This window comes from Microtus oregoni, unplaced genomic scaffold, assembly GCF_018167655.1.
Source record: "Microtus oregoni isolate MIOR12 unplaced genomic scaffold, Mior012 000005F_ref0000423, whole genome shotgun sequence".
NCBI lineage: Eukaryota > Metazoa > Chordata > Mammalia > Rodentia > Cricetidae > Microtus > Microtus oregoni.
The window spans coordinates 41,717,405-41,741,437 of NW_024543064.1; the positions used below are offsets into that span (position 1 = coordinate 41,717,405).

Below are 24,033 nucleotides of genomic sequence, written 5' to 3' on the forward strand. Positions count from 1 at the left end.
TCTGTCCCACCCCACTCCCGGCCCCGCCCCGCCCCGCCCACCTCCAAGCTAGGCCACGCCCCTCATGCCGGCGCCGCGCACGCGCGCCTACCCAGCCGAGGCCTCCCCCGCCCCGCTGGTCCCGCGGTCCCGCGGCGCCAGGTCGCCCCCAGCCCCTCCCTCTTGCCACCCTCTGTGTGTGTCCCACCCTCACGGGCTTTGTGGCCTAGGTGCCGAGCCGCCTGCTTCACGGTCAGCCGGGCTGTGGAGGAAGGAGCCGCCTGTGAGGTGCTGCCGCTCGCTGCCCCGGGCAGGGGCACAGGTAGGTGGCGGCCGCGGGCCGGGCCGCTCGCCGAGCCTCGGGCAGGGCATGGGGACGGGGGCGGGCAGAGTGTGAGGGGCTGGGGGAGGGGAAGGCCCTAGGGACGAGGTGGAGCTCTCCGAGGGAGAGGTGGGAGGATGGAGATGTAGGGGTGTCTGAGGTGGGCTTGAGGGTGGGGTCAGCGGTGTGTGGGGTTAGTCTGAGGGTGTGTGGGAGAATTGAGGTCCTGGGCGGGAGACGGAACGGATTCAGCTTGGGTGGACTTGGGGAGAGGCTTGGGTGGGAGTGCTGGGGAAGGGGCAGAAGAAAAGGGGTTGAGGCGTGCACGGAGGGAAGGAGCTAGGATTGGTATAGGGGGAGGGGTGGGGCTTGGGGGCAGGGAAGAAACAAGTTGAGGCTGTGGGATGGTGAAGTTGGGGATGGTGAGGCGTGAAGAAAGGGGGTTGTGAAGGTTGAGGACGCAAACCCGGGAAAGAGATGGAGAGACTAGGGTGCTGGAGGAACCCCGATGGCGAGAGAGAGGAGGATGGGGGCTGGAAAAGGGCGCGGGGAGGCAGATGGGGGTGGGGATTGAGTCTGGAGGTCCGGGGCCGAATTTTGAGGGAGTCTGAGGTGTGAGAGGAAGAAGAGTCGAAGAGCTGGGAGTGGTGAATGGGTAAGGTTAGAATTAGGAGCGTGGTTTTTTGGGGTTTTTTTTTGTATGAAAAGCAATGGAGTGGGTCAAACTATCAGGATGTGGGAGAGATTAGCTTGCTCTTGGATAGAGAGGGGCCTAGATGTGCCTGAGTGTCTGCAGCTTGCGGGGAACACAGGTAGGGAAGTGCAAGTTACAGGAAAAAAAAGAAGTAGTGGCAAACTGAATAATGGCGGTGACACAGAACAATGAAGGTGAATGGTTAGTTGGTTAGAGATAGTTTAGAACTACTTGCTGTTCGGATTTCAAAAGTCACTGCGTTTTCAGATAAACCAAAGGTGTCTGCAGTCTTGCGATGAAGGTCATGGGTTGACAGATATTTTCCTGGTGTGTGGATATGGCGGATTTCTGCCAGGGCAGAGAGGAGGAGGAACGCCTCATCCTTAAGACAGCCCTGGTTCTGTTTCCACCCACTCTCATACTCCTCAGATGACCACTGTTTTGTTTTTTAATCTATTCCCTGCTCTCTTAACCCCAGCTTGAGCCAGTGTGTGAGGACCAAAGTGAGGCTGATTTTTGAGTCTTTTAAAGACATTTTTAGGGCTGGGTGTTGTATTTTTATTCTTGAGGTACAGCATCCAGCAAGTGGAAAGATCTTGTGCTTTGGAGTTATGCAGCCCTGTGATTGAATCCAGGCTGTGTCACTCAGCACTTGTGAGCCTTAAGTAACTTATGCCATTTCTCTGAACCTCTTCATCCATTAAGAGGCAATATTGACCTCATAGAATCCGTGACTGCATGACATCATTTTATGCTGTTCCCAGCAGTGCTTGCCAGCTGGTAGGTACGTAGTAAATGGTAGCTTTCAATCACGTCTGGTATCATTAACATCTGTCATTTCTTTGGCCTATTTATTATTCTTAAAGAGATTGTTAATTGATCTACTGAGGTTGGGTGGGTGTTCATTTTGATTTTGTTGGGTTTTTTTCCCTTCAGATCAACTATAGGCTCAGCTCACAGTTTAAGCACTGTTATCCCGTTGCCTTGTTTCCTCTTTTCCCCCAGTTCACCTGACTGGGATAATTGTTATGCTTTTTTCCTTGGAAACTGGCTTCAGGGCTTAAAAACTATCATGTTTAGTTATCAATTATTTTAGCTTGTCTCTTATTTAAAGAAGTTGTAGAGAATTGAACTTTTGTTTGTTTGCTTGGGTTTTTTGCTTTTCCAGGCAGGATTTCTCTGTTGTAGTGTTGGAGCCTGTCCTGGAAGTCACTCTATAGGCCAGGCTGGCTTTGAACTCACAGACATTCTCCTGCCTTTGCCTCCCAAGTCCTGGGATTAAAGGCGTGCGCTGCCACCACCACCCAGTGAGAACTGAAGTTTTAACGTACTAAGGTTACGTTTCATTTATTTGAAGAAATGATATGCTCTGTGCTCCCTTTATCTTCACGTATGGTGATGCACTACTGAACCAGACTGTTAGCTAGGTCACAACCCTGCTTCTCTGTGGTGGCCAGAAGACCCACCACACTGCCTATCACTCTGTTAATTTGACATATAGCTATAAGAGAGCTACACTGAACATTGTTATTCTATTATCTGAATTTTCCAGTCTGGATGAGCACCCCCTCCCCCAAGCAAGAAAAGGCTCTGTCTCTTAAGAGGTCAGTTTGTAATAGGCCGCCATGAACAATACCCAGTATAGAAGCTCTACCCTTTATGGTTCTTAAAGTTGAAAGTTCAGGCATTCGTTTAATCCTTAGATCATTTTATAGTACCTTACAAACTTCAGGAAGTGCCCTATTGGGAGAATACAGGATGTTAAAAAAAAGTTACCATGATTCCCTAAACTAAGGGTAGTTCTTCAAGTAGTATAATTGAAGAAAGTAAAGCCTTGGATTACTGCCTGGACAAATGGTGTAGATTTACTCTTAAGGAAATACTGAAAATTTTTTGTCATTTAAACGGAGAGTACTGTTTGATGACTAAAGATATGATGTAGTCATATAACTGCCCCCTTTTTTGAAAATGATCCTTGGAAGGTAAAGGTGTCAGGATTTGGGGTAGAGTGAGGGAATAGCGTCCACACTCTGGTTCCAACCTACTTGTGCCCTCTGCTGGATAGAATCAGACTTCTAATTTTCATGAATCCTTGCCATGCATTCATTCCATTTTACTCCAAAGTTTGTGGAAAGTTATTGTTAGAGATGAGGATTAAGAGCAGTTCATGTATGTAGAACCTGGGTTTTTGTCTTTTTCTTCCCTCTTTCTGCTTGTCAGAATTCTGGTGTGTTGGTCCACTAAGGTACATTATCTTCCATAGGATTTGCCTTTCTGCTGTTACAGTTAAATCATTAGGCTAAGCATGGTAGCTTATGCCTGTAATCCCAGCCCTTGCCTTTCTGCTGTTACAGTTAAATCATTAGGCTAAGCATGGTAGCTTATGCCTGTAATCCCAGCCCTTGGAAAGCTGTGGTAGAAGGATCGCTGTGAGTTTGAAGCCAGCGTGGACTATATAGTAAGCTTCAGGCCACTCTAAAATGGTGGTGATGATAAAACATTTTCTTTCCTTCATTCACTCATTTGTTTATTTTCTTGTCTATGTATCAAATAATTTCTTTTGGGGGCCATACCGAGTATCTACTTTCTGATACTTAGAGTTGCCTCTGAAGATCTACTCTTAAAGATCAAAGGATGTTTTCTTTTCCTCCTGGGTAGGATTATGGTCTGTGAAGTCAAAGGAACCAAATACTTGCCCCTGCTGAAAGAAGCACTTAAAAGAAATGGGAGGGGGCATCTCTTCAGCAGCAGACTCTGAATGCTGGCAAGAGAAGAGTATGGAGTGTTAGAGCTGGCACTATCACAAGGCTTTTTTTTCTTTTTTAAACTGGTTTTTACTTTAGTTGTTTTGTTTTTCTCCCTTGGTAGTACCAGTAGCAATATAGCCCCATCATCTGCTCCGTTTCTACCACCTGCAGAAGAGCTGACAAGTGGGGGGAGGAGCTTGCAGCTGTTGCCTGGAAGAGGGCTGGCTCCTAGCAACAATATCAGAGCACTAAATCTGCCCCTTTGAGGTCTCATTCAGTTCAGCACATATCTGTTGAGTGCTTACTCAGCACCATGTTAGGCCTGAGTAAGAGATATCAAGTGCCTTTCCTTCAAAGAACTCTGTTTGGGTACAGTAACAAGTGAACATAGTACACAGTGCTAAGTGTTGTGTAAAAGGAAACACTGGGAGCTCTGGGAAAACAAGACAGGCATGGACTGGTATATTGCTTGGAGAAGTTTCCCAGGAGAATGGTGAGTGATGGTTGAGCTGAATGTTAATGATGAGCAGGAAATAGCTAGGTCAGGCAGAACAACCAAAAGCAGTAAACTAAGCCAATTCCAGTGGGTCGAGTGAGTGGCCAGTTTACCCGTGCAGTGTTGGCAGGGCCACAGAATAGGTCTTAGTGGATGAGCTGGAAAGGATGAGGCTCCAGGGCTAGGCTGGGCCCTCTTTCCTGCTGTACTTTATACACATAATTATTCTCAGGAGAAAAATGGATAGTACTGATTCCCACAAACCGGATCACTGTTTGATCTCCAGAGACTCAGCATTTTTGTCATTCACTTAATTGTTTGCTGACACTTGTAAGTGGCTTCAGGGCTACGTTGTAGGCATTGTTACAGAAGCTGAGTTCACTCCAAAAGTCAGCCAGTCTTTGAGGGATAATTTCAAATCTTTTAAAAATGCTGACAGGCCTACATTGCATTAAAATTCACATTTTTTCCCCTTCTTTCTTGTTGTTGAAATAATAATCTGGTCTCTTCACTTTATTTAACATAGCCATTTCTCATGTAATTTGAAATCTCATTTATCCAAGAAAACAAGTATTTATTACGGTTAATTCTTGATTGCATAATGTCACCAGCGTGACTGAAGAAACACCCAACTGCTTTTTTTTTTTCTTACCTTAGAGTGCTCTAACAGAACCTGAACAGATCTGACACTCTTGAGGACTATAATAACTTTATTTATTCTTTTTTTTTTTTGGAGGGGGGGTGTCTTTACTTTAAATTCACATTCAACATCTTGTTGCTTGTGATTTACTTAAGGCTTATGGAACTAAACTAGTTCCATAGCATTCCCCACAGGGACTGTAATGTGCCAGAGTCCTGTTATGGAGTCTGGACGAATTAAATGTGGTCTTTCTCTCTGTGTACAAAGCAGCAAAGACAGGCCCAGAAGCAAATCAATAGGACAGCGAGCCAAGTACAACAGAGAAATGTGTGGAAGGTGCCAAAGCAGTCCGGGGTTACTTACTTCTGTCTTTCTTTCTGTGTGTAAACATTTTTAATTCCAAGATTTCGATGTGTTCATAATATCTGATGAAATGGAGTATATACTTTATTTACTAACACTCCAGTGTTGGACATTTAGGGTGTTTCTATTGCTCTGTTAACATAAACTGTACTGCTGTGAATTTACTTGTAAAAGAATTGTTGCTGGCATTTTTGGTAACTTCGGAGTGAATTTTAGAAATGAAATTTGAGCTTAAAATTGTGAAGGATGAGTAGATTACTAAGTCGGTGAGAAAAGTGAAAAGAGGCACGTCAGGTAGAAACAGGTGCCTCATAGTGACAGAGTTCTCAGCAACTGGTCGGTTTTGCTTTCCTTGGTGGTAGGATCATAAAGCTGGGGGCATAGTAAGGTGAAATTCATGTTACAGATAACATTTTAATTGGATTTGCTTTCGTGTGCCTTGCTTTTACAGCTGAAATCAAGGCAATGGCTTACTACCTCAACTCAGAAACCCATGTAGATCGGGGGCCCATCTACGTTCGAGAAAATGGGCAGCTCCACATGGTCAATCTGGCTCTGGATGGTGTGAAGAGCAGCCTGCCGAAGCCACGGCCGTTCAGACTCTTTCCCAAAGGCTTTTCTGTGGAGCTGTGCATGAACAGGGAAGACACTGCACAGAAAGAGAAGACTGATCACTTCATCTTCACATACACCCGCGAGGGAAATCTGCGATACTCTGCCAAATCCCTCTTCAGCCTGGTGTTGGGCTTCATCTCCGACAATGTTGATCACATTGATTCCCTTATTGGCTTTCCGGAGCAGATTGCTGAAAAGCTCTTTTCTGCTGCTGAAGCCAGACAGAAATTCACAGAGCCAGGTGCAGGGCTCAGGGCTCTGCAGAAGTTCACTGAGGCCTATGGGAGTCTGGTGCTTTGCTCGCTGTGCTTAAGGAACAGGTGGGTATTCTCATTAGGATGTTTGAGTACTTCAGTGGATGTGTTTATCCTGCCAGCCCCCGGGGTTTAGTGGGCTTATGAACTCTGCCATCAGACAGTACTTTCAATTTCAAACTTAAACATTCAAAGTTCAGGCCATTTTAAGGGAGGGGGGGCAATCACTGTCTTCCCTCATCTCCTACAACATTTAGCCCTACTTTTAAGAAAATAAGGATTAGGTTGCTGCCACAATTCTTTCAATAGATAAAAATATTTTGCAACCAACTTTTCTCTCTTTTCCTTTTTTTAAAATTTTTCCATTTGAGGTACAGTTTTGCTATATTGACCAGGCTGGTCTAGAACAGTTGGGCTTGCCTGGTAGTGGTGGTGCATACCTTTACTCCCAACTCTGAGGAGGCTGAAGCAGAAGCAGATAGATTTGAGGGCAGCCAGGTCTACAGAGAGAGTTCTAGAACAGCCAGGCCCACACAGAGAAACCCTGTCTGACAAAACAAACACAGCTGGACTCTAACTGTTCTCCTCCTCAGCTTCTTGAATACAAGTGTGTACCATCATGCTCCCTTGGAGTCAACTTTTGTCATAAGAGAATACAGGAAAGACAAAATATGACCTGCCAAATATCTCTTGGTATACCCTTGGGAATGTGAAGATTAGTACTCATAATTCTTGGTCCTGTTTCAGTTTAAGAACACTAAATATTGAATGTTAGATTAAGAAGTAACATTAAAAAAATGTGTGATTAAAATTTCAAACATTCCGGGGCTGGAGAGTTGGCTCAGTGGTTAAGAGCACTGGTTATTCTTCCAGAAGACCCAGGTTCAATTCCTAACATCCATATGGCAGCTCACAACTGTCTGTAATTCCTGTTTCAGGGGATCAAACACCCATGGCAAAACACCAATGTATATAAAATAAAAATAAATAAATTTTTAATATGTCTGTATATTTAAAAAAAATCAAACATCCAAAAGTTTGGAAATGCTCAGAAAAGTTCCCAGCATCTAAACCTGTCTTCCTTTTTTTAAAAAATATTTTATTTATTTATTATGTATACAATATTCTGTCTGTGTGTCTGCCTGCAGGCCAGAAGAGGGCATCAGATCACATTTCAGATTGTTGTGAGCCACCATGTGATTGCTGGGAATTGAACTCAGGACCTTTGGAAGAGCAGGCAATGCTCTTAACCACTGAGCCATCTCTCCAGCCCCCCAAACCTGTCTTCTTACAAAGCAGATTTTTTTTTTTACTAATCTGCTGCTCATGTACCTTTCTGTATTTATTTGAAATACAATATTTATTTCACTATCATTTAAGAGAACTTTAAGAACACCTACTACTTTTAAAAGAGTAAAAACTAGCAGACAGTTCAATGAGCACATCTCTCTCATCTTATGTTTCCTCTCCCAGAGACCAACTACTGTTTTTTTATTTATTTATTTTTGATTACTACAGAGATATTCTGAACATTTACATCTTTTTGTGGCTTTCTAGTTTGTCAAACTGGAAATGTAGATTGCTACATGCTTCATATACCTATGTACCTTTCTTTACAATTTTAAACTCATTTATAATCAGTATTAGGGTTTTTTGTTTGTTTGTTTGTTTGTTTGTTTTTCCAGGCAGAGTTTCTCGTGTAACAGTCCTAGCTGTCCTGGAAGTCACTCTGTAGTCCAAGCTGGCCTCAAACTCACCTACCTCTGCCTCCTGAGGGCTGGGATTAAAGGCATGAGCCACCACTGCCCAGCCCTTCTGAACTTTTTTATGATTAAAGGGCAGTTTGCTATTAGTTCATTTGTGTGTGTGTATGTGGTTCTGAAGATCCAACCTGGACCGTATGTGTGCTAGTTAAGTATTTTATCTGAGACACATTTCTCCAACCTGCCAGTTTACCATTAAGATGAATTTAATAAATATGACCTATAAAATGAGGCCAGACAAAAAGTATACAATAAAAGAGAGAAAGCAATACCAGAAAAATACAAGATAAAACTCATAAAACATGCAGAAAAGCGCAACTAGCCTTTATTTAATTGGCTCAAGAGTTAATGATTTCACCCCAGGTCAGGTCACATATATTACTTTAAAAAGGCAAAGCCTAAAGAACATGCAGAGCGGAGTCTTGCATTTGCATGAAGCAGGCATTTCCTGAAAGCTCTGTCTGTGCTGTGGCCTCAGTTGTGGCAGGACATGGGATTGCTGCCAGTGAAAGGAAAACACTTATCTTGATAAATGACAAAGCCAATTTATTCCACATTTTATCCCCCATCCCATTCTTTCCTTCCTTGGTAGGATCTTGTACTAGCTCGGGTTGACCTTATACAGCCAATCTCCTGCCTCAGCCTCCTAGGTGCTATAGGCATGTGCCACCTTGCCCTACCTCACTTTTATTCCAAATTATTTATGTTTATTGTAAAAAATTAGAAGGATAAAAAATAAAATTATGTATAAAAACTTCATATTTTGGAAATATAAGAAATTTTACAATCCCACCATAAGAATAATGTTCAGATACATAGTTTTATTCACTTGAGAGTGTATGCTGTACAACTGGTATTCTACTTCACTACTTTCCCCAGGTTTTTTTTTACAGCCTAAATATTTCTAATGGTTTTGAAAATGCTATTTGTCCCTATTATTTTGTAATCTAATTGGTTAGATTGTGAAAATAATCACTTTAATTCACATTTGGTGAGCATATTAATAATGTAACAGCTCCAGTACCAAAATAATGCATAAGTGTAACATTTCTGGAAAGTAGTTTGGCAGTATGTATTGAGAGCCCTAAAAACAGTCACATGATTTGTTCAACCCATGGCTCACTTTACTTACTTGTTTGTTTCGGTTTTTTGAGACAAGGTTGCACTGTGAAAGTTTGCTTGTACCTCAGTGTAAATCCAGTTGCCCTCAAACTCGTGGCTAATCTTTCTCCCTCTTCCCTGACTGAGAGTACAGGCATACACCACCATGCTTGACCTATAACTCTATTCATTACCTATTTCAACAGGTATTATGATCCCCTATAAAGTAGCATCCACCTTACAGAGGAAATTTGGGCTTCAAGAAGGTGGCTATTACAAATGTTACAGTGAGAGGAGTCAACCTTCTTGTTTCTGTTCTTCTGGCTTCAAGCATAGACAGGAACTGAAACTTGACTGAAAAAAGAGCCTCTCTTGTGAGCCCAGTCATGATGGCACACAACTGCAATCCTAGCACTCACAAGGCTGAAGTAGAAGGCCCAGGAGTTCATGGCCAGCGTGGGCTACACATTGAGGTCTTGTTTTAAAAATAACTTAATCTGGACATGGTGGCCCACACCTTTAATCCCAACACTCAGGAGGTAGAGGCTCTCTGAGTTCCAGGTCATCCTGAGCTACATAGAGAATTCCAGGACAGCCCAGGCTGCATTGTAGGATTCTTTCTCAAAAAAGGAAATAATAATAATTTTTTAAAAATCTATTCAATCTAATATAACAGTATTCTTTGTAGCACTATTTGTAGCAGTGAGAAGCTGAAAGCTAGAGAATTTGTTAAGCACATTATGGTACAGTCAGATAATGAAGTTAAGATAATATTTTAAGATAATTTAAATGATGTGGTAAAATGTTCAAAATGTGATAGATGAAAAAGTGAACCTAGGCGTAAATAACACCTATAATTCTAGCACTCAGGGGGCTGAGACAGGAAGATTGCAGTGAGTTTAAGGCAAGTTAGGGAGCCAGAGAGTTAGAGAGCTATGAAGCAAAACCCCATTTCTACGATTTAAAAAAATATTTTTTTAGGCAGATGGTTTTTTAAATTGTTTTGTTTTCCGAAACAGGGTTTCTCTGTATAGCCCTGGCTGTCTTGGAACTCACTCTGTAGACCAGACTGGTCCTGAACTCAGAGATCCGCCCGCCTCTGCCTTCCAAGTGCTGGGATTAAATATGTGTATCACCATGCCCAGCTGCAGATGGGCTTTTTAAGAAACTTCATTGTATGTGTGAGTAGGTATATGCATACCATGGCCTGTACGGTGTGCTATGACACACAGAGATTAGAGAACAACTTGTTGAGTTAGCTATTTCTTGGACCTTAGGGATTTTACTTCAGTCCTGAGACATGAATGGCAAATGCTTTGCTGGATATGGTTTTGTTTTTTTTTTTTTTTTTTTTGAAACAAGGTTTCTCTGCAACCTACCTGGCTGTCCTGAAACTCACTTTTTAGACCAGGCTGGCTTCGAACTGATAAGTGCTGAGATTATAGGTGTGATCTACCACACCTGACCAGATTCCTTTTTTTAAAAAACAAGGATTTTTCTTTTCTTTTTTTTTTTTTTTTTTTTTTGGTTTTTTGAGATAGGGTTTCTCTGTAGCTTTGGAGCCTGTCCTAGAACTAGCTCTTGTAGACCAGGCTGGCCTCGAACTCACAAAGATCCGCCTGCGTCTGCCTCCCGAGTGCTAGGATTAAAGGCATGTGCCACCACCGTCCGGCAACAATAATTTTGTAGTACTAATGATTGAATTCAAGGTAATTTGGGGTGACTTAATTTTTTTTTCCCATTTTAATCCAAAATTTTGTTTTAAAAATATTTTTGTATGTTGTTGAAAAAAAAAGAACCTCTAATGTCTATGTGGGAATATTGCAATCGGTTTTATTTTTCTTTGTACTTTCTGTAGTTTCTTAGTCTCTCCCCCATTTACTTTATGATCATGTATTATGTTTATAATAAAATATAGGGAACATTTTCAACATAATCTTTTGATTATGTTTTGTTAAAGCAATTCCAAACTTGGCATTTTTATTCAGGTACAAGTGAGTTTTCAGTTGTGACCTAAACCCTCTCTTTTGACTACCCAGAAGAACATTTAGAGACCAGGGCTGTAGGGATGTGTTTGCAACCCAGGGCTGCTGTGGCAGAGGATGTACCAACACCAAAGGGGCCAGGCCAGGAGGAAGGACTCTGAGAAAATAATTGAAAATAAGAGAATCAGGAAGATGAGACATTTGTTTGTGGTCTTATGTCAGGCCCAGAAGCTGTGTGCCAACAGGAGAAGCCAGTGTCTTCACAGCTGTGCTCCAGCTAGACAAGACTCCTCCCTCATGCTTTAGTCCAATGGTGGTCACAGAGAGCAAGTGTGTCTTCCTAAAAATATCTTCCTATGTTAATCAAGTAGTTATAACCACCACTATTTAAAGATAATTCTGGAAAAAGAAAGAATGGGAAGATGCAGTCTTATAGCTGGAAAAATTGAAGCTCAGAAGGGTTAAATGATGGAGCAAGTAATTGAAGCTGTTAGAATAGACACTGGGGCTGGCAGGAAGGCACATTGTGTAAAGAAAGGCACTTACTCCCAATGATACAAGCCTGACGGCTAACCAACTCCTCATTCTCCCACCACCCCCATATCTCTGTGTATGTGCCTCTCTCTGCGTCTCCCCCCACAAAACAGTAAAAAGAATTTAAACTCAGGTCTGTGTGACACTAAAATGTGTGTGTGTGTGTTGTATTGTTTTTCTAATGTTTGGGCCTGAAGGTCATTTGGAATACTAGCTGCAAACGAGAATCTGGAGCCTTTGTATCCTAGATTAACATTTAGTACTGCCTGTGCCTAGAATGCCTGAGCCTTGAGTTCCATAATGTTTCTTAATCAATTACACAGTGCTACGTCCTTCACCCTTATTTCAGAATTACTGAAAATGTTTTGGTAATTGATCAAACGATGTGTGTTTTCTTTTCTCTAATTACCAGTAATCCCCTAAATCCCCCTTAACACACTTCAGTACTGTAATTGGAAGGTAGAAAACAGCTTTCTTTACAGTGCAGCCACAGTAGTCTGAGTAAGTAATGCTTGCTTGTGTCCCCAGCTGGGCTGTCGCTGGCAGCTTAAACTTTTCAATTTAAAGAGGGTCTCAGTACCTCAAACTGTCTACCTAGTAGGTCCATTTGAATACCAATAATTTCAGTTGGCTATAGGAAGGAAAGAGTTTGCCCTTCAGAGTATCCATCCTGTTTTTGGCAGTTAAGATCCTGCTGAGTAAGAGAGCTTTACTCTCACTAACCCTAGCATACTCTTCTGCTGTAGAAACTTCCAGGCCTCCAAAAGGAAAGTATATGAGAAATAGATGCTCTTGGCACTGTCAAGCTACCCTAGTATCTTAGAAACCTCTTCTCTGTTTCTGTCACACCTAATCCCTTTTTTTTTCCCCACTGACCTCATTAGAAATAAATGGACAACTAGAAGGCAGGGCAGAGCCCAGCCAGGCTGTGAAATGCCATCTTGATCTCCTTTCCTCTCCAGAGGCCTCCCTGATGCTTCCTGATAACCACTTGGCAAGGTGCTCCACTGTCATTAAATCACTCATGCTCATAGTTTGTCTTAGCATCCAAATGAGAGTCATGCTGCCACATACTTTGGGGCTAGTTAGGGTAACAGAGCTCCAGTGGTGTGGACAGGCGCTCAGACTTAAGTGTTGGTAGGAAGATAAAATGTGATCTGCTAGATAACTTTTGAAATATTTTAGAGTATATGTAGATCAAAGCTTGGGCTCATGCCTGTAATTGAGGCAGGAGATTTATGCATTCAAGGCGAGCCTAGATTACAGAGTGAGACCCTTCCTCAAAAAAAAAAATGAGTAATTGAAATTTTGAGTGTACTAAAGAGTTTGGAAATTTCCAGGGGAAATCCCAGCACTACCACTAAGGTCTGACTAATTACAAACTGGATGTTTTTTCTTGTGGCTTGCCTTTGTCATGCACTTCTCTTTATTTAGAATGTTTGTCCCACCATCGTGCACCAAGCTTTTTGAGGTATGTATTAATTAGTCCTGCTCATGTGATACAGTGTCAGGGATGTGAGCTAATTTCGTGGTACTCTGGGATTGTGGCACGGTCTTTGTGCCACAAGGCCACAAATCAGAAGTTCTAAAAGATAAGATAAGCTCTTGATTGCTCTCCACACCGCACAGGTATTTGGTGATTGCAGAAAAACTTGAAGAAATCAAGTCTTTCCGGGAGCTGACTCGCCTGGATCTTTCCTGTTGCAAGCTTGGAGATGAACATGAACTTCTAGAACATCTCACCAATGAGGCCCTGTCTAGGTACCAGCCCGCTGTCGCTTTAAATAATTGTTTTATTTTTAAAAGGATGAGCCAGTGGGATCATCTTAAGGAATGCAACTTAGTTTCCTGTGTTTATTTAATAATTGTTTTTCTAAAATCTTTTGAACCTTTGTTTACTTGATATAGCAATATAGATTGGATAACTCTTAGAATTGATTTGTTCTTTTTTTTCTGATTAACCTTTACTTCACCTGTAGTAATTGAAACCATCAGGACTAAAAAATGTTGTTCCATATTTGTCCGTTCCTAGTTTATTATAGCAAGAGATAAAAAATTGGGACTGGAAACCTCACTCATTGGGTAAAGTCACTTGTCACCAAGCCTGATGAGTTGAGCTCAATTCCCAGAACCCTTATGGTTGAGAGAACCAATTCCCACAGCTGTCCTCTGACCCCCACACTTTCACCATGGTATATCTATCCCTCCCACTGTCCACACACAAAACTAAATACATATAACAAAAATTTGGGACTGGAAAGACGGCTCAGTGGTTAAGAGCACTTGCTGCCCTTGGAGAGGACCTAGGTTCAGTTCCCAGCACCCTCATGGTGGTTCACAGTTGTCTATAATTCCAGTTCCAAAGGATTTTATGCCCTCTTCTAGCTTCCTCAGGTACCAGGTACACACATGGTGCACAGACATGCATGCAAGCAAAATATGGTACATAAAAAATTTATTTTAAGGGGGCTGGAGAGATGGCTCAGAGGTAAGAGCACTAGCGGTTCTTCCAGAGGTCCTGAGTTCAATTCTCAGCAACCATAATGAGACCTGGTGCCCTTTACTGGCCTGCAGGTATACTTGCAGACAGGATGCTGCATACATAATAAATAAATAAATCTTAAAAAAAATTATTTTAAGAAATTTAAAGTTCAAGAACAGCAGCAGCAGGAAAGGATAGTTAAAACAGAACAATAGCTTAGTAGGATTTGGGTAGACTTTTATAATATTTAGAGGCGGTAATACTTTGTTTTTAAGTGAAATATCTAAAAACAGTATTTAAGTAATACTTTTTGTGGACTTTGTTTCTCTAGTGTAACTCAGCTCCACTTGAAGGATAATTGCTTATCTGATGCTGGCATTCGGAAAATGACAGCGCCAGTAAGAGTGATGAAAAGAGGCCTTGAGAACCTAACGCTGTTAGATTTATCATGTAAGTTATGGGGTAGTAATGTCTGGAGAATGGCTTTAGGGTCATCATCCCTCTCATTTGAGAGAATAAAAGGCAGCTGACTTTCTAGGAGCCACAGTAGCCTAGTGACAGGACTGAAACCAGAGGCTCTTGACTCCTGACCCAGTGCCTTGAGCGTCTTATCACCACTTTCTACAGGGAGTAAAAGGCTTCCATTCAGTGTATCGCCAATTTAAGAGCATATATAAGGATATTTGCTGTACTTTGAGTCACTGGTCCATGGCACTTGTCATTTAGGTTCTTTTCATCCGTATTTAACAAGAAGCTGAATAAATCCACTCTTGTGGTAATTTTTTTTTTTTTTTTTTGGTTTTTTGAGACAAGGTTTCTCTGTAGCTTTGGTGGCTGTCCTGGAACTAGCTCTTGTAGACCAGGCTGGCCTCGAACTCACAGAGATCCGCCTGCCTCTGCCTCCCGAGTGCTGGGATTAAAGGCATGCGCCACTGCCGCCCGGCTTGTGGTAATTTTGGATTACCCAGATTCTCTGGGCAGTGGTGGCACGTGCCTTTAATTCCACCACAGGTGGATCTCTGTGATTTCAAGGCCAACCTGGTCTACAGAGTGAGTTCAGGACTGCCAGGGTGGTTACACAAGAAACCCTATATCAAAAAAAGGAAAAAAAAATAGCCAGATCCATTGACTCCGGTGGTAAAGTCAGCAGTTTGAGAGTCCAGCAACACCATCTGTGGCAAGGTGGGTTGGTTCCCAGTGAGTAGAAACTGCGAGGCAAGAGAAGGTGACGGCTTTGTACCCTTGGGCAAGTTACTTCTCTGCGCCTTGGATTTGGCCTCTGCACAGTAACGTTATTGAATCCCCTGGCGTACTTCCCAGGGAAGTTACCTATTTGGTAAATACTTTTTGAGCATCTGCTGTATAGCTGGCACTGTGTGTAGCATTCCTAGAGGAAATGGCTAAAGCAGCATTCTCTGATGTGAGAAAGTAATATGTAAGAAAAGCTTCTGGAAAAACACAAGGTAGTACGCGAAATGATAGTCCCTTTGTAAGTCCCTTGGAAGTCTTTTCAAACTAAACACATGCCTTTGCTTCAGAGGTGAATGGTGATGCACAGAGGTACGAATCATTTCATTTGTTTCACGCAGCCCCACTGGAGTTGTTTGGGATTACTGCTTGACCATACATCTTTCTGCCCATCCAAGGCCTAGGCAGTTGGAGCCATGAAGGGTCTAGTGTGGCTTCTTTATGTTGTAAAAATTTGCTCTGCAGAGTTCACCCACTGTACTTTATAGCTTATTATTGTCTGGATATTTTTTTTTTCTGAGTTTACTGTGGGGGTTTTACCAACAGTTATGACAGAATGCTGCCTTATTTTTGACATCTAGGTAACCCTGAGATCACAGATGCTGGAATTGGATACCTATTTTCTTTTAGAAAACTAAACTGCTTAGATATATCTGGTACAGGACTAAAGGTAAGGCTTTTGGTTTCTTTCATTTTTACAGAATTTATGATTTGGTACTTTGCTTTTGTTAATTGGTGTTTAGAAAGAGGTATTATTTATGATGGCCTTCTTTTGTTTTTGTTTTGCTTTTTTGAGATACAGTATTACTATATAGCCTTTCCTGGACTTGAATTTCCCATGTAGCCCAGGCTGGCCTCAAATTTACAGCAATCCTTAGCTTATTAGAATACTGGAATCACAGGCCCAGGTCACCATGCCCAGCTGTTTTGGTGTTTTGGTTTCATTGGATAGCCCGGGCTGGTTTGGAATTCATGATCCATTGCCTCAGTCTCCCTGGTGTTGGAATTACAGGTGTGTACCACACACTTAATTTATGGTGGGCTTTACTACTAACAGCAAGTAAGAATTGGAGAATGTATTCACGTCTTTGGTGTTTCTCCCTCCCTAGGATATCAAAGCTGTCAAGGACAAGCTCCAGACACATATAGGCCTTGTTCACTCCAAAGTGCCTTTGAAGGAATTTGATCATAGTAACTGCAAAACAGAGGGATGGGCTGACCAGGTACTCCAGACTTTTCACTACAGTGTTCATTTTTATTCTAAAAATTGAATAAACATTAATCCTTTTGATACTCTTTTGGCTTAGTTGTAGTCTTCACCTCAGTCAGCATTGGTGACAGACTGTTACAGACCCATCTACTTATGTAGTACTGGATTTTAATGAGTTATATGTTTTTCTCTGCTCCCGCCTCTCCCCTTCAACTCTCTCCCATGGTCCCCCTGCTCCAAATTTACTCAGGAGATCTTATCTTTTTCTACTTCCCATGTAGATTAGATCCGTGTCTCTCTTAGGGTCCTCATTGTTTTCTAGGTTTTCTGAGATTGTGAATTGTAGGCTGGTTTTCTTTCTTTATGTTTAAAAGCCACTATGAGTGAGTTCTTATGATATTTGTCTTTCTGAGTCTGAGTTACCTCACTTAATATGTGTAGGGATAGCCCAACCCCCTTAGGGGGCGTGTTCGCCTCGGGCTAATGTTTACATATAAATCTGGCGAGCATGAGCCCACTGCTGCTTCTGCTTTCCTGTTCATCACAAATATGATGTTTTCTAGCTCCATCCATTTGCCTGCAAATATCAAAATGTCATTATTTTTTCTGCTGTGTAAATGTACCACATTTTCCTTATTCATGGATGTCAGATCTTAATATTCCCTGCTCTGGTTGATAGACTGGGTGCCATGCCTAGAATGCTGTCTTATTCTACAAATGATTCAGGAAATAAGTAAATTATGGCTTGCTATGCAAAAAATAAAATAAGATCTGATCTAATTGTTTTTTTAACAGTGTACTACACTCCACAGAGAATTAGCTGGTGTCACACACTGTAAAGGTTCAAATCTGACTCTTCCCTTTCTTTTGGACTTACTTCTTTTTCCATAGCCTTAGAGAGGAGTCTCTTGGTCTTTCTCTCTCTTGACGTTTGCCAGTGAAAGACCTGGACTTTGACTCTCTTGATTTCATAATGCCCTTGTCCAGATTGGTAAAGTACAGCCTTGAATAGAAAGTCAGAAAGTACCAGGTAGATGGCAGTTCACCTGTGTGGGCACCTTTCCCCTTCAGACACTTAACAGTTGTTTCCTGGTGGAAACGTGGAAGACTTTGTCCTGACTCTCTCCCTGGCTTTAAACCAAAAGGCATGATGGTGAACCTGTCCAGCTGCCTGAATATATCATCATCTCCTGAAGATAAGAAGATAGACCTATGTCAAGTGTTTCAGAAGCACTTGAAGCTAGCTCCAGACTGGGCACGATGCAGTAATTACTAGAGTGGAACCCAGGTTGCATCCCAGGTGCATCTAGAAGACTTGGACACATGTGGGATGCTCTTGCCAGGACCTCCTATAAGTTGGTAGCAAGTGTCATGGTGGAAAGAACATAGGTTGTGGAGTCAGAGACTGAGATTTGAGAGTTCTGCCTCATAAACCCAATAGCAAAAACAGGATTTCTCTTTGGGTTTAGTACAGATCAAATAAAACACCTAACACTGTGACCTCAAAGTAATTGACTGGGCCAGCATAGCTTCCTGCCGTCACCCGGGACCTCCAGGGCTTCAGAGAGTACTTTCCATCCTCCTGTTAATCTTCTATGGGAACTCCAGCCTGACCCATCCCTGAAGAGGGAAGCTGTCTAACAGGAGCCCACTTCCTTTTCTCTCTCCAAATTTCCTCTACTTTTCCAACCATACTCTACTTCCCTCCTTTCTAAAGGAAATAACTATGCCAGTTTATTCCAGTGGTCAGCCCTTGTTTATTTTTTTCTTTCAGTCCTATTCCTGAAGGCCTTCAGCTTCCTGTGTCGCATGTATTATATTCCCTTGCTTCCTCACCACCATATCCCCAGTGTTACTTTCTGATGGTGATGGCGTTCTGTATGGAAATGTCAGTTATCCTTATTCTAGTGAGTCCCTCCACCCCAGTGTTCTTAGCTCTTGTCCCTCTTTGCTGCCTTCCTTGCGATCTGGTTTTAGCCTCCACTTCTGTACTTAAGTGTCTCTGGAAGCTGCCAGATAGCCTTTATGTGACTTAATATAAACTCGCAGACCTCAGGGTTTTTCTCTCTTAGCTGATTCCTCCTTTCTTTTCTCATTTACACCTCTACTTCCCTGGTGATCTTAGGTTTCTCAGTGTCCTGAAAGAATGTCTCACATCTATCAGAAACCATATATATTCCCAAATATTATCTACAAGTTTCTTCCTGGCACCTCAAAGTCGGTTTGTCCAAACTTGCTTTCTTTTTCTGTATTCACAGTTAGCCCTTCTGTTTCTGTTAGTGGAAGGATTGTGTCTTTATTTCCTATTAAATCACAAAATTGATTTAGTCCATCTTGGCTTTCCCTTGGACTAGTACCCATTTTCTATAACCAGGAAATATTGAAGGGTCCATAACCAATATATTCCAAGTACTTTCTGCATGATAGACAGTGATAGACCCTTCATGCAATTCTTTAACATCCCTGTGACTTATTCCATTACTAAGCTCTATGTAACATGTCAAGATTCAGAAATTAAATCCAGAGGTAAGGGCCCTCTGCCTAGTAAATGTGCTATTATAATTTGTGGTTTTATTTATATCGTGAGTCTCACTGTGTATCCTAAGATGAGCTCAAATTCACAGTTCTGGAACTACAGTTGTACTCCACCATGCTAGGTCTGTATTCTTAATGCTTGGACTGCTCTTTATCTGCAAGTGTTTTTCCTCGTTTGTGGTCATCATTGTTGCATTGCATTACTAAGAAATATTAGATGCAAAGTCCTTGTTACTCAAGATATGCTGAAATGATCATTTAGTTTTCATTTTGTCGTGTATGTTTTATAGTCAGTCAAATTTCTAAAGAATTAGCAATAGCTAATAAGTAAAATTACATTTGTAACAGTTAAAAATAGTAATTGAGGGGCTGGAAAGATGATTCAGAGGTTAAGAGCACTGACTGCTTTTCCAGATATCCTGAGTTCAATTCCCAGCAACCACATGGTGACTCACAACCATCTGTAATGAGATCTGGTGCCCTCTTTTGGCCTGCAGCATATATGCAGACAAAACGCATATAGATAATTGATAAATAAATCTTTAAAAAATAGAAATTGACGTGTATGAGAATACAGAAATGTGGGCATTCTGCACACATAGACGAGATGAGCTATTACAGATTCATTTCAAGGCATAAGAAGGGTCTGAGGGTATGTGAAAAGTAATATAACCAAGATTTTAGACTTTAGTGTTCAGTTTAAAGATGGGCAATTCGTGCAGTTGATTCCTAGTTTAGAACAAGAGTGGAACTGGGCAGGAGTGGGCTCAGCAGTCTGACCTGCATCACACAGATACATAGATCGTCATATTTGCGTGTCCAGACTGACCTGCATCACACAGATACATAGATCGTCATACTTGCGTGTCCAGTCTGACTTGATTCTTAGAAACAAAATTTATCAATGGGTTTGTGTTTCAAGAAAGGGAGTAAAGACTAGCTCAAAAGTATAGAGCTTTCCTCCCTGGTTTAAAAAAAGAGAAAAAAAGGGAAGAGACCAAGGGGAACGGAGAAAGTTTGAGATTAAAACTGCAAATTTTTGTTTGGGTTCAAATCTTCCAAATTCCTTTTAGATCGTTCTGCAGTGGGAGCGAGTGAGCGTGGAAGCTGTGCGGCAGCGGAAAGATGCGGACCCTCGGAAGTCAGCCCAGTGCTTCTGTGAGGAATTCTTTGTTTTGGAGTTTTTGCTCTTGGGTTTTATACTCTTAAAACACTCAGCCTAGCCAGGCGGTGGTGGCGCACGCCTTTAATCCCAGCACTTGGGAGGCAGAGGCAGGAGAATCTCTGAGTTTAAGGCCAGCCTGGTCTACAGAGCTAGTTCCAGGACAGGCTCCAAAGCTACACAGAAAAACACTGTCTCAAAAAAACAAAACAAAACAAACAAACAGAAAACAACAGAAAGAAAACAGCCTGTCTTCTCTCTGTGGGAAAATTAATTGTAATAGTTTTGTCTTATTTATGACCATTAAGACAAATCATTCCCTCAACGTCGCCTACAGTGTAAACACCACCATCAGAAAAGTTGCTTTTTATTAGCTTTGTCTGTCTCATCCCAAAGAAGACTTGTAGTGGTACAAAAGAAACAGAGCACAGATTGTCACCAACAGGTAGAAGCAGGACTAGGGTTGTAGTTCAGTGGACAAGGGTCACCTAGCGTGGGCAAGGCCCTGGATTCAATCTCACCTAGAGAAAAAAGTGAAACCCAAGTGCCCTTCAACAGACAGATGTATGAACTGAATGCAGTATTTATGTACAAGGGATTGTGATTCAATCTTAAAAAGTAAGGACGTTTTGGGCTAGAGAAATGTCCCCGTGGTTAAGAGTGCGCACTGCTCTCACAGAGCACCTGAATTCAGTTCTCAGCAGCCACACCAGGTGGCTCATGACTGCCTGAAACTCCTCCACCTCTGAGGGACCCAACATACATGGTCTCCCAGGTGCCTACATTCATGTGTACATACTTATATACATACATACAGTTAAAAATGATACAAGTTTTTTATTTTTTCAAGGTAAGGACATTTTGACAAATGAGCCTTGAAGACGTGTTACATGAGATAAGGCAGTCATGATAGGACAAATACTGTGTTATGATTGTTCCTTTGTGAGCTTCCCAGAGCATCGGGGTCATTGAAAAATAGTGGTTGGATGGAGGAAGTAGGGGATTACTGTTTAATTGCTACAGACTTTTAGTCTACAAGATAAAGAGTTCTGTGGACTGCTAAGAAGGCTCATTGGGTAAATGTGCTTGCCATGCAAACCTAGCTGCCTGAGGGTGCTCCCAGATGTCATGGTGGAAGGGAGCACTAACTCTGAAAGTTGTCCTCTCACCTCTGTACATGCTCTGTGGCACATGTGTGCACACACACCCACAAACACAGAGTAACGGAGGGAATAAAGTGTCTGGAGGGCAGGGGCTGCAGCTGGTGGGAGAATGCTTGCCTGGCATGCTTAAGGCCCTGGTCCATCCAGCTCTGAAAAAAGAAAAGTTCTGAAGATAGGCTAAAACGGTGAATTCTGTTGTGTTTATTTTGTCATTTTAAACAAGAATTATTTGATAAACTGAAGGAAACAATAGAGATGACAAAATAAGATCCTAGGACAGCCAGGCATTGTGACACACACCTTCAATCCCAGCACTCAGGAGGCAGAGGCAGGTGGGTCTCTCTGAGTTTGAAGCCAGTCTGGTCTACAGAGTGAGTTCCGGGACAGCCAGGACTACATTAAGAAACTGTCTTGGGATGGGGGTGGGGTGACTCCTAGGACATAACAGACACTCCAGAGGCAGATCATGTGCGTCGGAGGGCACAGCCAGGTCCAGGTTTTGAAAGAAAAAAAGAAGCCAACAGTTTGTGAGGTTTGAGGATGTTCCTGACCCTGACACTTTATATACATTCTGTGTCATTCTGTGTAGGAAGCTGAGAAGATTTTGATTCTTGGGGTATTAGTTAGACTCACTTAAACCCAGTAAGAACCTACTAAGTATCTCTGCCTTGGTAGGGTTTCCACCACCCATGCTGCCCAGCACTCAGCCCAGACCACCCCAGGGCCTCATCTTAGTCCTAGGCAGTCTCTCAGACTTTGGCAGACCCTGACCCACCAGTACAGAAAACTCCTCACTAGCCCCTTAATACTCTTACAGATCAGAAACGAGCTCTCACGGAAGCCTCAAGGAAATGTCCCCTGGCAGACACCCACATGAACTCTTCTGGAAAACTCCAGTTCTATAGGGAGAAGGCTCCGGACTGCCATGGGCCACTGTTGAGCCAAGAATCAAAGAAGAGCAAGAAGAGAGCTTTCGAGGAGTCAGAGGAGGAGCAGAGCACAGCACAGCCGGCCAAGCAGAAGTGTATGTGTCTGACGGTGGAAGACTGGGACTTGCTGAATTCCTACTGACAACACATGCCGTCAACCTTTCCCTTCATCTCAGCACATGAGGGGGAGAGACTGCTGGTCATTTTCCTTTGGTTTGGATTTACTTATGGTATTAGCATAGCAAACAGATATTTCTACTTTTGTGGTGGGGGAGGGGGATGATATGGACGTATGTAATAATTTCTAATGTATATTTTCAATACATAGTAATTTTTTCAATAAACTCTTTTGCTCTCGTTGAGTTCTGCTTGTGGATTGCAGATTGAAACCATAGGAAGCAGCACCATGAGAACTAACACGTTTGGCTTCGTTTGCTCCTGCTATGGTTTGGCACAGCTGCCAGAACAGAGATGAGAATGAAGCTGCCACTGATGGGATGCTGCCCTGGGCATGCGCTAGCCTCATAGCAAGCAGAAATGAAACTAGCTGAAATGTAGAGCCAAGAACATTCAACCTCTAGTTAAGTGTCATGTTTAATGTCACAGAGCTTACAAGTGGAAGTTAGGGTTTACACTCCTGTCTAGTTGGCTGCAAAGTCCATTTTGTTACATTTACTCTCAACAGTAGTTAACATTTATAGAAGTCCTAGCCATTGAGGGTATTCATCAAGATCCCAGTGACTTATAGCAGCCTTGGAAGTAACAAGACAGAAGCTTTTCCATCTTAAGACCTACTGGAAAAGACCCAGTGATAAATATTGTAGGTTTTTCAGGCCACAGGAATTTTGTTACAAATATCAGCTATACATAGTAAATAAATACGACTGCCTGCCAATACATTTTTGTTTACAAAGACAGGTGACTGGCAGATTAGCCAGAGTGTGGGTGTGTGCCACCACACCTGACACCTGGGGGCACTTGTTAAGAAGCAGGCACCCTTGTAAGGACTGTGCAGTTGAGGCAGCTTAACAAGCAACAGTTTGCTGGGGGTAGTGACACACTGCTTTAATCCCAGCATGCGGGAAGCCAAGGCAGGTCAGCCTGGTCTACATAGCGAGTTCTAGTACCACCAAAGCTACACAGAAAATCCCTGTCTCGGGAGAAAAAAAAAAAGGGTCAGCTTGAGCAGGTCTGAAGGAGGCTGTTTTTTTGTCTTGCTGTTTGGAGACACTATGTCTCACTATGTAGTTCAGCTTGGGATTATTGGTGGGCACCACCACACTAAGCTTAGGATCTTTTTAAAAAAATTTTATGGTTTATTTAACTTTATTTTATGTTCATGGGTGTGAAGGTGTCAGATCCCCTGCAACTGGATCTTCAGACAGTTGTGAGCTGCCATGTGGGTGCTGGGAATTGAACCCAGGTCCTCTGGAAGAGCAGTCAGTACTCTTAACCATTGAGCCATCTCTCCAGCCCCTAAGCTTAGGATCTGAAATGTACCCAAAAGTTCAGGTGTTGAAGGCTTATTTCCCAAAGCCATGGTGCTCACAAGTGGGCTTTGGGAGGTGACTGGATCATGAGAGTATTCATCTTGTCAATGGATTATCCAACCCATTTGTGGGTTTTTGTCTAATAGGTCGGGGTTGGAATGCTTTCTTTGTAACAGTTGAGCCAAGCAGTTTTCATCTCAAGTGTTGTGGGGAAGCCACCAGAGAAAACTGCTCGGACATGGATCCAAGCCAATAGAAAGTCTTCCTTAGCTGGCTGGGAACTACAGTAGGTGTTCAGGATCCCAGTGTAGCACGGAGCCT

The 24,033-nt window shown here is 42.4% G+C and overlaps 1 protein-coding gene across 1 annotated transcript; it reads left to right on the forward strand.

Moving 5' to 3' along the window:
• The first annotated feature begins 74 nt into the window (after positions 1-74).
• On the forward strand, positions 75-22,578 carry Lrrc42 (leucine rich repeat containing 42). The gene is made up of 8 exons (XM_041652168.1): positions 75-301; positions 5,693-6,176; positions 13,123-13,254; positions 14,307-14,425; positions 15,805-15,893; positions 16,333-16,446; positions 20,042-20,126; positions 22,111-22,578. The coding sequence occupies exons 2-8, from the start codon at positions 5,707-5,709 to the stop codon at positions 22,362-22,364; spliced, it is 1,263 nt and encodes a 420-aa protein (XP_041508102.1). The 5' UTR covers positions 75-301; positions 5,693-5,706; the 3' UTR covers positions 22,365-22,578.
• The last annotated feature ends 1,455 nt before the right edge of the window (positions 22,579-24,033 follow it).

What these genes read in the sequence shown, in the direction of transcription:
- Lrrc42 (XM_041652168.1), top strand. Translation starts at nt 5,707, where the DNA reads ATGGCTTACTACCTCAACTCAGAAACCCATGTAGATCGGGGGCCCATC. An exon ending in CAGAGGGATGGGCTGACCAG is followed by an intron (nt 16,447 to 20,041) that starts GTACTCCAGACT and finishes AATTCCTTTTAG; the next exon opens with ATCGTTCTGCAGTGGGAGCG. An exon ending in GAAGTCAGCCCAGTGCTTCT is followed by an intron (nt 20,127 to 22,110) that starts GTGAGGAATTCT and finishes ATACTCTTACAG; the next exon opens with ATCAGAAACGAGCTCTCACG.